General features: G+C 46.4%; 1 protein-coding gene across 2 annotated transcripts in view; it reads right to left on the minus strand.

The window, feature by feature from the left end:
- Positions 1 to 1585: 1585 nt before the first annotated feature.
- The window catches only part of lmx1bb (LIM homeobox transcription factor 1, beta b), a 44169-nt gene continuing 28843 nt past the window's right edge, over positions 1586 to 16911 (minus strand). For both annotated transcript variants that reach the window (XM_076729772.1, XM_076729771.1), the window contains exons 5-10: positions 8002 to 8234; positions 5943 to 6118; positions 5387 to 5464; positions 4954 to 5020; positions 3878 to 4039; positions 1586 to 2751 (exon numbers count right to left, since the gene is read on the minus strand). In XM_076729772.1, the coding sequence (XP_076585887.1) occupies positions 2594 to 2751; positions 3878 to 4039; positions 4954 to 5020; positions 5387 to 5464; positions 5943 to 6118; positions 8002 to 8234 (874 nt within the window). In that variant the 3' untranslated portion in view covers positions 1586 to 2593. The remainder of the gene's footprint in view (positions 2752 to 3877; positions 4040 to 4953; positions 5021 to 5386; positions 5465 to 5942; positions 6119 to 8001; positions 8235 to 16911) is intronic.

A 16911-nucleotide genomic window follows, 5' to 3' on the forward strand; every position in this document is an offset into this window, starting at 1 on the left:
GCTGGTTGTACTGGCTGATTAGCTTAACATAAAGACTGGAAAGAGCTAGCCTCACATATTTTACTTGTACAGTAAAACTATGAGGCTACAGCCAGCAGCTGGTTAGCTTAGCTTAAACACTGGAAACATGGGAAAACAGGTAGCTGGCTGTAGCAGCTGGTTAGCTTAGCATAAAGACTGGAAACAGGGGGAAACTGTTAGCCTGCTGCTGGTTGTAGCAGCTGGTTAGCTTAGCTTTCGGAAGCGTTAAGCTCTGTTGTGTTTTTTTCCTCATCAGTTTCATTATATGCTGCATCGCCTCAGTCGTATATCTATTTGTATATTATTTCTATAATTCTAATATTTACAAGGGAAATTAGTACAAATATACATGTTTTTCAGACGTATCATGTAGGAGAATGTCTGGTTTTTGAGGGTTTCCTCTCACAGTTCCAGCTGCAGGGCCTTCTGTCCTCCACACACCTCTCTGTCAGCTCACCTGCCTGCCTTGAAAAGGGAGAGGTTCAGCCTAATTGTGTTGTCTGTCCCGTGCAAACACGCTGTGTGCGTAGCAGCCCCCTCCATGTTTACGGTAACTGGGAGCCTTTGTCACGTCTGTTTACTCAGCCTTTCACACTTTAATCCACACATATACTACAAACCTACAGACGAGAGCACGGACAGACACACGGACTGACGGTTTCCTGCTCAGCTCGACACACTTTTCCTGCATCTTGCACAAACCAAAAGGTTACGATCCATTTTTCTGTCATTTGTCAAACAAATCTCATCCAATCAGGTTCCAGACTCAGATGATGTCACTGCGTGATGCTTCTGGGGACGCTCACCTACTGGTGTGACAAGTGATGATAAATGGCGCTGTAACCTTGCCAACAAGTCCAACACCTGGCTGTCAGATTGAAGACTTGATAGTACACACACACACACACATACACACACACACACACACACACACACACACACACCGCAGCGCGCTCATGCTCTAAATCCTCACACATTTGACAATTTCATGTGCTCCTTCTGCTCATGAACAGCAGCCGAGATTATTAAACCCTGTCGTGAGTATCAGTCGGAATATATTGAGTCATAGTAGTGCGGAACGTCATAAAGGCACTGTTTACCTGCGTGGTCACATGACCGCACAGACAGTGGGTGGAAGCTTGCCTGGCCACATTGAGGAGCTGTCAGAGAGATGAAGGAGCACCCAGATGGTACTTCCAAGCAGCCGCCCCGACAAGCCCTGAGGTTATAGGTGGGGTTCGCTCTCTAGTCGTGCAGCTGTATTGGTATGTCACCTGAACTCTTCTCTGACCTACCTTCACTACACGCACATGCTTCTACCTCAGCGTCCTCGTGAACAAAATGAGCTCGCAGCAAGGTTGCAAATAAGACAACAAGTCTACATCCGCGCACGAGGCTGCGGCCTACATGCTAAAAACAGCATGCTAATGTGGAGGAAAATGCTAACACAGCATGTTTAGTAGCTGTGTTTACCATGTGTGCCATAGTAGCTTAGTGTGTTAGCATGTGCTAATTACTGTAGCACTGAATGCTGAGATTACTTAATCAGGCTGATGTTACCAAATGATCACTGAATGGCATTTATTTAATGTTATCAGGAGAAAGACATTGTTTATTCATCAAACCAGTCAACTTTGGTCAATTAGCAACTTTAACATTTTGAGAATGCACATATGACAATGACAACAAAAGGTTTATGGTCTGTACGAAATAAATAGCAACATTGCTCATTTACAGCTTGGCTGAAGAAAAAACGAAACAAAAGGGTTAATCTTCATATTAAAAGGCATACAGATGAGCTGTGACACTCAGGAACTCACTAATTGCTCAACAAAAAAATGCTCTCCTTTTTAAATAAAGCTTTTCAGTTTTAATATGCACCTTCAAGAGCCTGTTATAGTTAAATAAATAGAATGCTTTCCATTTTTAACATGCACATCCAATTTGCCTGGGGAGAGTATTTACACTTCACTGATCCTGCTTGTCCACTGAATTCTCCTCTTTTCTCCTCTAAACAACTCTTTCTCACCACAAACTCTCATACATACACAAATGTACAGTCACTCTTGCAGACATGCTGCACCTATTTACTATTAACACAATATCTAAACCTATTGAAAGTGATCAAAATGCTAACGGTGAACATGGAAATCCATGTAGTGTAAAGAAGAAACAGTCCAAACACCACATCTTAACCAGGGGGGGCTTACAAAAAGTTTTAGTTTACATTTGATCATGCACTGTATAAATTCACTGTGTTATTTGGTTTGAGAGTGTGTAATAAGTGGCTTCAATATCTACTTGTTTTCTTTAAGTGAACAAAGAAAAGAGTAATATCTCCTGTGACAGATAAGCAATCCTACCGAATAATCTCTAACAATATTTAAGTCTTTTTCCCCAGGAATCTTCACTGTCCTACAACAAGTGGTTTTACTATCTTTGAGTAAGCTTCAGCACATAACCAGGAGGCGTTTCCTCCGCCGGGTCCGTGTTAGCGTAGAAACTCCTGGCCATCGCGCTTCAGGTTGAGATGGGCAGTTTATTCTGTGCTGACGTCGGCCGCTCTTCTCTTTCATGACGCAAAGTAAGAGTTCTGCATGGAGTAGAGGCGGTCGATGGGGTTCCCCACGCGGGCCTGCATGGAGTTGACTTCCGACGATGCCATGAAGCAGTCACTGAGGCTGGTTAAAGACGTGTCACTGTCTATGTCATGGAATGCAGAATCATTACCTGCGGAGAGGCGATACGCAGATAGGCGTCAGGATTCGGTGGCAGAGGCGTCATTCAAAAACAAACCCCCATCTGAAATCAACGCACGCTTACATGTGAGATTTACAGCGGCGTTGGGAAATCATAATTACTAATAGTCGCTTTGAGAAATTGCTGTTGTGTGTCATCACAGTTGGGAGAACTGTTTTGTTGGTTATCATCAAAGCTCACTTTTTGCTGCCCTCGCTGGGACAATTGCGGTCTACGAGGGCGCATGTAAACAAGGGGCATCCTCCTAAAAGATCTGGTTAATAGCAACTGTTTCCGCCTTTCATAAAACCTCAACATGTTATTTCTCTGGAGGGAATAGTTAACTTTATTACACTCTGGATCTTAATGATAGTGTTGCACAAAATGGGGACAGTGATTTGAGACACATCTTTTAATGCCTTGCCAATATTGTTCTTTTCCCCAAACCAAAGGAGAGTGATGAGACGGGGGATTTGGGTTCTTACTACCGAGAAGAACTAAATGGAGGCAAATTATAAGGAAGTTATGAACTTCAGGAAATGGTCCCTCTGGGGCTTGTTGAGGACATCACTTAGAAATGTGTTATTCCAGTTACATCCTGTGGACTAATACTTGATTGACTGATTTTTTTCTCCCCTCCATCCTTGTTTGCATTTTAATTCTTCCCTCTATCACCCAGAAATCAGAGACTTGTTGTTTTCTCATTCTGATTCATTAGCTCCCGCAGCCCTCAATCACCGCTCGGACGGCACTTTATCTCCGGCCGTCCACGCTGACCACATGTTTTTAACCGCCGGTGGAAAACATCATCAGTAACAGGACATGTCTCGGAGCTGGAGGCGGGGAGTTAAAACCATATTAAACAGATCTGGAAATGAACTTCAGAACACAATGGCGTTATGGGTGTGCTTGTGTTGTCTCATGTGGGAGGAGAAGCTGCTCGTGTGTGTGTGTGTGTGTGTGTGTGTGTGTGTGTGTGTGTGTGTGTGTGTGTGTGTGTGTGTGTGTGTGAGCGGCTTAAATCAGGGCCCGAACACACCGGGGAGCTGTGGGGTTGATCGAGGGGCAGGCGTGTGTGTGTGTTCAGGGCAGGAGTGGGCGGCTGGCGAATGCTCACCATATGGGTTCATGTGGTCCCCGGGCATCTGTGGGGGGGTGAGCCCCTGCTGGAACGGGTCTGTGCTGTAACCGTTCTGATCCATGGCGACCAGCTGCTGCTGCGGCGGAGCCAGCGGTGTGAAGGAGTTCATCATCCCCTCCATCCGATTGGACATCACCTCTGCGGGGTGGAAACGGGGGAGAGCCGTCAGAGAATGAGCGCGCAGGGCGTGGACGCAGACAGGTGGGGCCGAGCGTCTGGTAGTTTTAGACCTTCGCAAGCTCATCTGAGGCTTTTCTTCCACTGCCAGAGCGAAGAGACTAACGCTGACTGAAATAAAGGGAGTCTGCTTCTGGTGAGACGGCGAGAATCACCTCCACATGCCTGGACCGCTCGCCTGCGTCTCTGCCATGGAAACCTACAGCAGTCCTTCCTGCCTCTTCTCCCACAATCCCCTTCACAGACGCTCTCTTGGGGACTCTTGCGGCCTCGTCGCTGCCCCCCCCCCCCCCCCCCAACTTTGTTCATTTGGCTTCCACACAGAATGTCTGTCTTGCTTCCGATGTGAAGCGTTCTTGTTTACCCACTGATGTATTTGCTATCTGCCACTCAGTGTAATTATTGAATTTATGAGGCCTTTTCTCACAACACATTTCAATATCGTGCAACGTAGCGTCGACAAGAGAAGAAGCTCTGATGATATTACTGATTAGCATCGTCATGCACGGCTTCTAGCTTGATGTCAACATTTAAAACTATCCAATGCAATGACTTTAAAGACCCCTCCACACATGTTTAATGACAATTCTCTGCTTTAACTAGTTCGCTAAAAAATCCTCCACACTCTATGCATACTGCATGTTTCCACATAATGTGTGTATGTTTCATACTGGGCTGATTGGCTTCTGGTTGTTATGTCGGAAAAATGCTCTTACATACAAGTTTTAGGTCAGATTTAATGTGGAAACCTTCATCACAGTGAACCAGCCTTTTTCAGGGAAAGGGGGCTTTAAATGTGAGTAAAAAGCTTCCCAGAGAACGCGCTCTGAGGCGGCGGGCCTCCGTCGTGCTGCAGGCTCTGTGCGGTATCGTACCTTGGCCGAGTCTCTGAGAATTCTGTTGTTCTTGTTGTTGCTGCTGTCTTCTTGCCAACTTCTTCATCTGAAAGGAAGGAGTCAAAGTTGTGAGGAGCCACCAAAACTAACATGCACTCTTTAATTTAAAAAGGATGCTCCTCGCTGTTCACCCTCGAATGAACTGCACAAAATCTGTATCTGAGAGCACTTCATTGTCAAGTATCAAAGCTCTTCACCAGATAACAATCAGAGAAGAGGAGGGCGTAGACATTTAATGCAAGAGCGAGCTAGATTTGCAACTCCTCAGGCTTTTTTTTTTTAAACATTTGCGAAAGGAATGCAGTGATAAGTTTAACACACATAGTTGTGGTGATTTATTAGCTGGACTCTAAGATGGAACAAGGCTGTTGAATGCAGACACAACAGCTAATTCACTGTTAGCTGCTCTCACCTTAGCTCTCTGGTTCTGGAACCACACCTGCACCACCCGAACGCTGAGCCCCGTCTCCGCAGCCAGCGTCTCCCTCACCTGAAACCACCGGGACAGAAGATTTGCAGCATCCCAGCAGAAAACAAAGCACTTCACAGCAGACTGAAAAGCTCGGCCTCCTCCACATATCCAGCAGGCACAGAGCCTCTTTGACTCCAGCTGAACGCTGAGTGAATGCAGTGGTCTTTTTGGACCTCTTGGTTATTGCCTCTTCAAAGCCTTGGCCCGGGCGCAGCGCCTGTTTGAGGGCCGGGGCCGCGGAGGCCCTTCTGCTATCTCAGTATGACATTTGGTGCAGGCGGGCTGCGTTACACCAGCCCGCCGCGGCTAACGCAGAACAGAAAGCTGCTCGCCACTTCAAAGCTCAGCTGTGAGGTGGGGGAGATTTTTTTAATTTGAGAATTTTATTTGTGAAACTACTGTAGGGCTCGCGGTCGGCATCTAAAAATCCCTCACTCCAAATGCAGAGCAGGGAACATAAAAAAAAGGTTTGCTCACTTTATTTGGGCTGTCTTACCTTCCTGCAGGGTTTTGAGGACACCTCAAAGGAAGCCTTGAAGGCCCGTCTCTGCTGAGTGGTCAGGATGGTTCGTGGTCTTTTGGGCCTCCTGGGATCCTTCCCATCATCCCCCTTCCCCTGGCCTCCTATGCCTTTCTCCGGCTTGATGTCCAACTCCTCATCGTCACTTTTCTCTGCAGAGGGAGTCATTTTTCTGTATCGTCAGCACAAGCTTGAACCGACTACGCCCTTTTAGTCAGTGACAGTCTGCTGATAAATATATTTCTGTTCTTCCATTTTCTGGGAGATTCACACACCACAAGTACATAATCAAAGGAGACACATGTGTTTCTGATACTTTGTTATCAATTTATTACAAAAGGAAAAGGCCACATGTACGATCAGACGCACAGAAGTCTACGTCTCTCGCCGGTGGAGAGCACAGTGAAATATGCACATTTGTCACTGAACTGGACGCCGCGTCACTGGTTATTTATTGCTCTCAGCTTTGTCTGATTTACACTAAATCAATCTCTGATAAGAACACTACATCAAGTGCAACATGAAACAGGAAACACGAGTACGTATGGGAAATGCATCTCCCATGACACAGCAAGTCCAGTTTTCAGCTCCATTTCAGAGCGGACTGCACATTTTTACCATCAGCTGCAGGATATTACAGTTTTGGGTAGTAAAATCGTGTAATTTTTATGCTTCTATCCTACGATGTGCCATTAAAACAAAATAATATCTTGGTTTTATTAGAGTTCCAGTTTTAAGGAAATGCCTGTTTGCTGTTTGCAGCAGTAACACACAATAACTACATGCTCAATACTCTCCCACAACGAGTCAGTAATTCTGAAATGAAACGCAAGGATCTTTAATTTCTTTGAACTGAAAAGAGCATGAAAACAATGTGAAACCTGACTCTGTATCTTCAAAGTTTATCCTCTATTATGTGTAAATTAATGGATTCATAACTGCATTTCCTTCTAATTTTAATGTAGTTTAAACCGCTGTTTGCTGAATAATTGTGCCATGAAAGATGTTAGTTAATGCAGTGAAATCCTGCAGTGACTCACGCATTTCAGCCTGACTTGCCACAAAGGCCACAAAGCTATGTAAACATAGCATGAAAAATAAATGAACGAATTATAAAAACATCGTTTATCCTTCTACGTGGCTGAAAACACGCCTTTCCAAATGGAAAGCAGCGGCGCTGTTAATGAATCCTGGCGATTTCGGGGCTGTGAGGATGGCTCAGCGTCTCCTGCTATCTGATAAGTATCTCCACTGCAAACCTGCACTTCATCTGCCACATGCTGAGGTTAACCTCTGCTCATGTCTTCTCCATCTTGAAACTCGGAGACGTGCACAAAGACATGCCTGCGCGATACGCCGGGACACAACCGACGGAGGAAGACGCCGAGCAAATATTCCCACAAGTTGACAAAAGTTGACACAGGCACAGATGTATTTGACAAATTCCCCGCTTTTGTGCATGTCTAAATGTGAGCCAGATGGTAGTGAACAGTGAGGCTTGGCGAGATGCCTCATTGTGTGTGGAGGCTATAGGCGAGGAACACTAGAGCTGATAAGAGCGGAGGAGCAGGCTTTCTGCAGAAAGGCCCCAAATCCCTCTGTCACTCACCATGATACAGTGATTTAATTCTTTCCAGCACCAGACCCTGCCCACGCATGGAGAGCCATTAATACAGGGTGGCTTGGCTTCGTCCTGTTTCCACTTCCTACTGTATCATAAACCTACGCCCCCTGCTTGAATTAGAACGCTATCAGCCATTGAAGAGCTGCAGATGGAGCATTGTTGGAAGTTTTTACTGCCTGGGCCGCATGCGGGATCTGAAAAATCTCCCAGGAAACGATCTGGAAACCAGTTTAGGGGCAAATTCACATTTTAATATAAGACTAAAAGCAGTTCAGATCCATTACAGTGGACGTCTGCGTTGGCTACAGCTGTGATGGGGCGGAGCACACAGAATACAACACCCCGGTGCCATGTGACGGTCGCACCACGGTGCCGTTCTCACCCTTGTGTGCGAGGGTGCAGAGGGCTCACCTGAGTCTGAGTCATCGGGGCTGACCGAGCTGAGTAAGTCCTTCTCCCTCTCGTAGTCGATCTTGCAGAGCAGCTGGCCCTCCTTCAGGACAAACTCGTCGCCCTTCCTCAGCTGCCGGTCGCACACGCAGCAGCAGAAGCAGTTCAGGTGGTAGACGCACTCCAGAGCGCGCATCACGAACTCCGTGGGGGCGATTTTCTCCATGCAGCCGCTGCATTTGGTGGCAAACAGCCTGCAGAGGAAGAGAAAAAGATGAAGCTGGTGATTCAGCTGTTCAGGAAACACTGTGTAACTTCTACAGTACATTCAGAGGTTTTTGCTGCTACAGCCTTCAGTGGTATGACCAGCTAATGGCGGCTAATGTTAGCATACTTCAGATAGGTTGTGCAGGTCTTATAAAATTATAGTGATGGCTCATTGACTTTTAGCATTTTTTTAATCACCCTACAGAGGTTACTTGTAGCTACGGTGGCTGCTGTTGACCAAAAATTAAAGGGTTGCTTTAATACACTTATTTTTGCAGACATAACCTTTTTTGGTCTGGTATGACCAGTATCTCATGGTGGCTAATGTTAGCAAACTTTATATTTAGATTAGATCTTAAACTTCTTCTGTGTTTCTGCTATAATTACACTCAGTTTCAACATTTTTCATCATCCTAAAACTCCCACTTGTAGCCACGTTGGCTGCTGTTCAGAGGGTCGCTTCAAAGGGAAATGACTTTAAATTAACACACAATTTCTCTTAAAGCGAATCCACTTATTTTACAGATATAACCTTGTGTGTTACACTGTGTGTCACCATTTACCGCCACCTTGTAATTGTCACAGCGGCTGGCGTAGCAGCAGTTACACAGACCCGCTTTAGGCGCTTTCATTGGCCAGTTGTGTGGCTTCATTTCGCCCCATCAAGGGTCTTTGATTAAGAGTCCAGTTGGCTTGCTGGTCCTGTGGGCAGCCAAGGAGGTGGCTCCTTTGGCAGCAGCTCATCTGTTAAAATTTCGAGGGTGGGTCCAGCCCCGCGTCATTCCAAGCAGGCTCAGTCATGGGCACCCAGACCCCCTCACCAATCTACAAAAGAGGCTGGATGGCGTTCTAGTGCAGTGATCACCAAACCCTGATGACCCCAATCAAGTCTTTGCCGACATTTTACACATTTCTCTCATAGCCAGGACGCCCCGCGTGCATCAGATCCCATATCAGAGAGCGTGATTCATGGCAGACTACTGGGCCGCCCTCCACTCTGTTCATATTTCATCTTACTGTCTAATATCATGCCTCTATGGTGCAACACTGCCTCTATCACCATTTCCTAGACAACGCCTCCATCTTCTTTTATATCCTTTCAGGAAGATGTTTGCATTGTTTTATTGGTGACTGAGAGGCATTTAATTTGTTCTCTGTTGTTCAGAAGAAGCCACATTAAATGGAGCAAGAAGGCAGGGAGTGTGGTTGATCTTGTCCAGCCGTAAAGCTGGATTTATTAGTGGCCTCTTTGTTTGCCCTGGTCTGGAAGACAGCTGGCAGCCGCCTATCTATTTGTGGTGAACATCTATTTCATTGTGCAAGGCAGGGAGGCAGCAAGAGGAGCAATTGACATCATCTGCTGGTTCGGGACAGGGATGAGCGATAGTGATGAATATAATGTGTAAATATGAGTGGAGGGAAACCAAAGGATGGTTTTGTTATGGTAATGCTGTTATAGGTGCTGATTGAGTGCAGATATGGCGTGTGTGTGTGTGTGTGCGTGTGTGTGTGTGTGTGTTCACACGTGGAAACGCATGCGTGTGAGCAGCTGTATGCACGCTCTGCTGTTGTAAATGCAGCTTTGTAAAATAATCACCTCTGCTCATCAGATCATCTTAATGACATCACATCAGTGGATTATTGGTTATTGTGCAGGTTTCATCCACTCTGATCCAAATCGCCACCTGCATCCGGCGCAGAAAGCGCCACTTAGAGCATCTCATTTTCTTTTTAACCATCCTGCAGCAGCAAAACAACAGAGATATCAGGAACTGGCGCTCACAGGGTTCATAAAATCCTTTAATCTTTCATTTATTACAATAAGTTAAGAAGATTATTATTCAACTATGGAAAAAGCTCCAGGATAATCCCCTGAAAAAGAAAATTTGGCATGTTTCTCAAACAAGCGGGGTTCTCGTGGAAGTGACAACCTGGATCTGTCTCCTAAACAAAGTTTGGACGCTGAAACCGAAACGCTGCTGACGAGTTAGAAGCGCTCCTCGACACAGTCCTGCAAAGATAAACTGAATATTCAGGCACTTGTTTCGAGTTTTTAGAGGGATTAGCGCGTTACATGCTGGGATCAGGGAAAAGAGGTGATGAATCTGTCAAGACGAGTTCCCAGCTCCGGCTCTCATGTTTAGCTAATGATTGCCGGCTTAGGCGAAGAAAGAGAGCAAAAGTTGAGGAAATGACTTGTTAGCGCGGTTTTGATACGTCCAGGAGTCCGCATTCACCTACGACCGCTCTCTCAAATCTTCTCATCTAGATGAAAACATTCTCATTCAACCCTCTTTCCTTTCTTCTTTCTCCTCGCCGGGTCTAATCTTGTAAGCCATTATTTTTCTATTTCCCCTCTCTGTCACTTTGCATTATTTTTGCTGCTGTAATTCCTATTCGTCCCTTCTGGAATCTTCCTGTCCTGCTTTGTCCCCGGGTCTAATCCGGACTTTCTGCCTGTTTTCAGTCCCCGGTCCCCATTCTCAGCGGGGTTCAGATGGAATAGCCATGCATGACGCCCCTTCTATGGCAACCACACCTCCACAGGAAGGCAACGGCGACTTTTCGGATGGGCAGAGAAGGCCTTTGAGAAGCTGGCAGCAGAAGTAAATCCTTCTCTAAGGAACAAGGAGAATTAGCAGGGAGCAGTGGACTAGGGATTTAACCCTACCCCTCTCCTTTGAAAGGCACAGTCAGTCCCACTCCTGCGGCTAGCCACAATCAAACAGAGGAGGAGTGGGGAGGTGGCAGTGGGGAGAGGAGAACACAAACTCCCTGAATGACACAAGCAGTGGATTGTGGAGGAGCCTAATCCCACTTTAATACCTTTCCAAGTTCAGCTGCTAAAGAATGCTCTTTAAAACAACACCACTGTGTGAGCAGTGAAGGCTGACCAGGGGGAGGCACGCCATTCAGCCTCCCCGACATTACCTGATTAGTGGTTTGAGGAGCAGGCCAGTGGGCCGGCATGCCAACAGGAGACGGAGGAGCAGATGGAAATGATGGTTTTATATATAGAAAAACACCTCAACAGCGGCTGATGACGTTAGCGTCTCTGTAAAGGTATCAGAGCGCTGTAGGTGTGACTGGAATCAGACTTGAAGTGATTTGTCCATCGTTTCCCTCGTTCTGCCTCTACTTGATCCCGCTGACCCGTCACATTCGGCTGTTTGGGTAACATGACTCCCGGTGTTGCACGGGCAGCCCGATCAGCACCTTTAAGCCAGTCTGTGTTTAAAAGAGACCACAAAGAAGACCACCAGCACGACAACCCGACTTTCCCTCCTCCCACACCTGAGCGCACGGATCAAGCGACGAGACCCTCCCGTGTGGATCAATGGCCGCATCTCAAGCAGAGAGAGCTGTCAATATTTACCCAGGCCTCCCCAGGACTGGACTCATAAATGAAAAAAGAGCCCGTCTCAGCACATAGCCTCGTCCCGGAGGAATCATTACGTCCCTCTTTTTAATCCTGAGTCCACGCACCTGTAATCCCTCGTCTGCTCTTTCCTACCTGATCTACGGTTTTCTCCTCGCCGTGACAGATTATCACACTGCTGAGGCCTGTAACGCTACGAGCTGTGTCTTCAGCAAACGCAGAAAAAACACAGACGAGAACAAAAAAAAAAAGAGCATTATGAAGAAGACAAAAGCCAACAGGGAGCGACAGTTATTTTGTCTGATGAACACTTCAGCCGAGCCAAGTGCAGCTGAGAGGCTTCGGCCTCTCTGCTGCTCCTCTTCTTCTTCTTCTTCTTCCCCCCTTTTCCAGGCACTTTGGAGAACTATGCAGCCTCCCTTTGAACAGATTATAGGCAACTTAAAGTGTGACAACATCTTAAGCTCTCACCACATGTTGCCAATGATTTCCCTTCTACAGACATTACGTTTAATGCTTCTGCCGCAGTGATAAGCATCAGGAGGACTGGGCGGGATAAAAGAAACCCAGAAGAATAAGAGCGAGGGGGGGAGGGGGAGAGCGTGGAGCTGCTTATGGCGCTTGATAATCATGCTAGATTTAGCAACATGTGCAACAGTCTCACCTACTCCCCTTCTGCTATTGAACAACACTCGCAGAAACACCATAACAATTTAGGGAAGAATAGCGGGGGCTATTATGTCACCGCATCCCTTCAAAGACAGAGGGGATGAGGATTATCCAGGCAGCAGCTGTAAGCTATTACTTTGAAGATGGGCTCTCGTGTTTGAGCAGGAAACCTGTGGCCGTGCCAATCACGGGCGAGGTGAGAGATGAGGCCCGGGAGGAAGGTCAGGCGAGGGCCGCCGGGCAGGGCCGAGGGCGTGTGGAGCGACCGGCCGTAATATTTCCACCTTTAGCTGCTTCGCCTTGAATCAGCTTTTCTCTGAGCAGAGCTGAGCAGGATATCTTCCTTTGGGGGAAACACGCTCATTCATTCACTGGCACTGCTGGCTAAATGCATGGCTACAGCTAGCAACCATTAGCTTTAGCATTTAGAATGAAAACAGGAAGAAACTGATTGTGGAAACAATAGTTCATCATTTTGTGACTTATGCTCATTTGCTTTCTTGTCTCATATCTTTCCAGTAAATTTAAGGGTAGTTGGTTAGCTTAGCTTAGCATTAAGCCTGGATAGCTAGCTGCTAGCCTGGCTTTGTTTGAAGCTAACAAAATCTGCCTGCCATCACCTCTAAAGCTAGCTAAAACAACTTGTTCAACGGCAACTCGTCGTTTTTACACTTTGTTTTTTGTAAGAATTAAATAAATAAAACGTCTTACTGAGTGAGCGTTGGAGGTGCTAATAGGTGGATTTTGTGATCTTTGTACTGAGCCAGGCCAGCTGTTTTTTCTTAATGCTAATCAAGCTAACAGGCAGCTGATAAATATAAGAGTGCCTCTGATTTAAAAGAAAGAGTATTTTTTAAAGAGTCAATCTGTTGCTTCAAAGTTTTCACATGCCTTGGAGAAAATTTCAGCAAATTCTAATGAATGAAAGGCTCGTTCCTCATCCAAATTTTTCTGTTTGCTGTCTGGAAAGACAACAAACATATCTGTCTCGCAGAGGCAGCGGAGGTCTCTGAAGTGCTCCTCAGGAGACACGTCTTAGTATGTGAAAATTAGCTCTTAGGAACAGTATGAAGAGCTTCAGCTCAAGAGGAAAACATTTGATGCCCAGATGTTGAAGGCAAACCTTTTCAACTTTGTCTCAACATCATGAAAATTACTTTGTTATGTACGGTCCTGTTGTCCTCGACAAGCAGCAGACAGTAGATGTTGACCACACTGGTTTAAAAATAGCAACCTGAAGTTAGCTAATACAAGTGTTTGATTGCTTGCAGAAGGACAGATGATTTTCAGCAGAAAAGAAAGTGACGTGCGTGCGTAAATTAGAGCACGGCCTGATCCGTTCTTCGTCCACGAGGAGGATTTTCAAACAAACTTCCAGTCTGCACGAGCAGCACAGCACAGAAAGAGTGGGGCCGATAATGCTGCCTCCATAAATGATCTCAGTAGCTGACCTTGTTTCATAGTATCAGCATTTCTCTTTGGAGCAGAGATTCATGGAGAGTAATGAAGCCAAATAAAAAGTGCCATCCTTCTGCTCCCAGGGGCCAGCTCCAGTCAGCTCTAAAAGCTGCTTAATCACCATCCCGTGCTTACTACATTAGCATAATAATGGCCTTTAAATTGAGGCTCTTTGTTTTTTAATTAAACTCCCAGCAGGTAAAAGTAAAACACATTAACGGGAGATGTGTACACCACTAATGGCCCAAAGGTGCCTTCTTCATCACACAGCTCTGGCCACAGGGTTTGCTTGTTCCCTGCACCGAAGTGCCGCACCGGCTGCCTGCGAGCTCACAGGGGACGAATGAGACGAGCTGATTGCACTTGGCATAGCGAAGATAATAGCGGAGACGTGTTCGATGTGTTAGCGTATGCATATGCACCTGCCCTGCATCTCAGAGGGAGCGCACTTAGTAAGAGCCGCTGAGCAGATCTATGGCGGATCTGTAAAAAGACACTGGTTACTGTTAGTCTGCAGCGAGGCGCTTCCAGGATCGTCTATCCCACACGTCCGCTGTTGTGAAAATAAATATGGCCACTTTATTTCTATGGCAGCATGAGCTCCTATGTGCTGGAATGTGCGGCTCCTCAGACGAGTCCCCGGCCAGACGTCCCAGGCATATCTGCACATAACGCTGCACTGCACAGCTGCACAAAGAAATCCTAACCCTCGAGTCGTTATTCAAATGATCTCACTGCAGCGGCAGTGAGCTTCACAGATTACTCAACACTTGAGATACAGTTTGGAGAGGACGAGGCGTTCGTGTGCACATATCCTTCATGATTTTTGACCAGTCTACCATGTTGGTGTCAGACTAAACGAGACAAGAGAAATAGATAAGATAAGGCTGCGTGTTCATGCGAAGCTCCAACAGCAACAGCGGCATGCCGAGAATTGTCCTTCAGCAGCGAGCGACTCGACGCTTCCCCTCCACATGTGCCTGCTAATGAGTCACTGGGAAAACAGCGTGGAAATAATCCTCCCCAGCCACACAGGTAGAACAAAGCTCATGGAGTGAAAAGGACAGTGTATTGGGCAGCAGAGGAGGCTAAGTACACATCTAAATACAAGAGTAAGCAGGCAGGCACACATGATGCTGTTTGGACAGCTGGTGTTCCTGAGTATGTAAAATGAGTGCAACATTGCATTTAGGCTCAGTTTTTAGAGCTCAGAGCAAACAATACTCTGAGCAACAGCACCAGCGAGGAAATGACGCCTGTAGAGATGCATGTTTTTTTGTATTTTGGCTTTTTCTCCTGCTTATTTTTTACCTGTTCTCAAAGTGGAGTTGATCCTTAACCAAATAAATGAGAAGACGGTGAATTACAGGGCTGCTCTGAAGCGCTGCGCTCTGCCTTTTGTCACTCCGGTAAGTGAAGCCGTTTGTAAAGGCCATCACTGCTGGAGACGTGACACGTTTACAACGCGGTGCCCCGAGAGCCGAGCACAAGTCCCCGGACGGCTCCATTAAAAGCACCTGTAAAATCATCTGCACCCATTTTATATATTTTTTATAATTCCATCGCCGGGGCTCTGTTTGTCCGCCCCTTCCCAGCTAATCTGCGTGAGGTGGAGCAGAGCCCGCCATTAAGGGCCCGGCCGGCTCGAAGCGCCACCGTGAGTGATCGCCGCTTCTGAAAGAGCTGGGGGAGCGCGGAGAGTGATGGCTACAATAAGTGTAATGGCTATCACATGGTATGGAGCTATGGCTGCTGTAACTGCCCACAGATACACAAGCTTTCTTTTTTATTTGTGTCTAATGAGAGGTGGACTCAGGAGTGAGGCTGCAGCTAACCATTCATCTGCACATTGATTTGACGACTAGAAAATGTCCACAAAAAAAAAAAAAAACGCTCATTTGAATTTGCCAGAGCACAAAGTGACGCCGTCAAATTGCGTCTTCATCTGCTATTATGAATGAGAAAGAAAAGCAGCAAATATTTGACATTTTAGCTCGAAAAATGACTGAAACGATCAACCGAATATCGAAACAGCTTTCAGCTAATCGACGAATCGCTGCTCAGGAGCTAACGTCCACTCACGATGCTTATAAGGAGAAATCCAAACAATCACGATCTCACGTCGAAATGAGAAAAACCTCTCAAAGAGCAGATCGCACCGTGGAGCAGGAGACGCTCGGACCGAAGCTCAGATACTTTTCTTTATTGTAAGAAAATAAATGGACTCATCTTACAGATTCAGCGCTGGAATGGTTAAAAAACAACATTTGGATTGGAGGGCTTTATAATTACTATTGACCCAGAGGTTCTGGGTCTAAGAAATAAAACAAACAGTAATATGAGGTGTTCTAAAGCACAAGTCTGCAAATATGCAAAGACAGGGTCTGGAGGAGAGCATCACGCTCTGGCTTCTTTTCTGCGCTCCTAATCTGTGGGCCTACACAATATTAAGACGGCTTTGGAGCCACTTGTGACCCAGCTGTGCACTAATGAAAAATTCCACAGCTCTGTGCAGAGGCCAGCGGAGCTTGACCCCTTTCCACCCTCAACCAAGCAATGTCCATCTTGAGGAGTTTACCAGGCCTGAAAGATAGTGGATTAATAGGTAGCGAAGGAGAAAGAGAGACAATCTGGGAAGGAGTGAAAAAAGCCCTTGTGTGTTTCCCCTTCTTCTCTTCCTCCAGTCTTCAGTGTGTTGGTGTGAAGTAAAGTGTTTGCCCAGGTTTTAATGGGCAGAGATGATCTGGAGATCATTGTGATGGAGGCTGCTTGTATGAGGGGGCTCTGTTTACTTAACAGAGATTCAGTCTAAGCCCGAAATTAGTTTGGAGGGAGAGAATGTGAGGCGACCAGGAATTAGACGTTGTTCACAAGATCCGGATTCGTGTGTTTGTGATCCCACTGCCCTTGATTCTCTGTCTCTGCGTCTTAACTGAGACAAAAGTCAGCGCTATAGAAGCAGACATGCAAAGGACGAACGCGGCCGAGCCTGCTGGCCGGCTGAGGACGACCAGTCGGCCATTACAGCTAAAGCACGCCATGTTAACCACTCACATGAGTCAATAAGCAGTGGCGGTTTTTATAAGGATGTATATGTTTTGGTCTGGTCCGGCTTTCATTATCTTCTCCTTTTCTGTCTCGGCATTTATTTATCCGAA

This window comes from Chaetodon auriga, chromosome 5 (genome assembly GCF_051107435.1).
Source record: "Chaetodon auriga isolate fChaAug3 chromosome 5, fChaAug3.hap1, whole genome shotgun sequence".
In the NCBI taxonomy this organism is placed as follows: Eukaryota; Metazoa; Chordata; class Actinopteri; order Chaetodontiformes; family Chaetodontidae; genus Chaetodon; species Chaetodon auriga.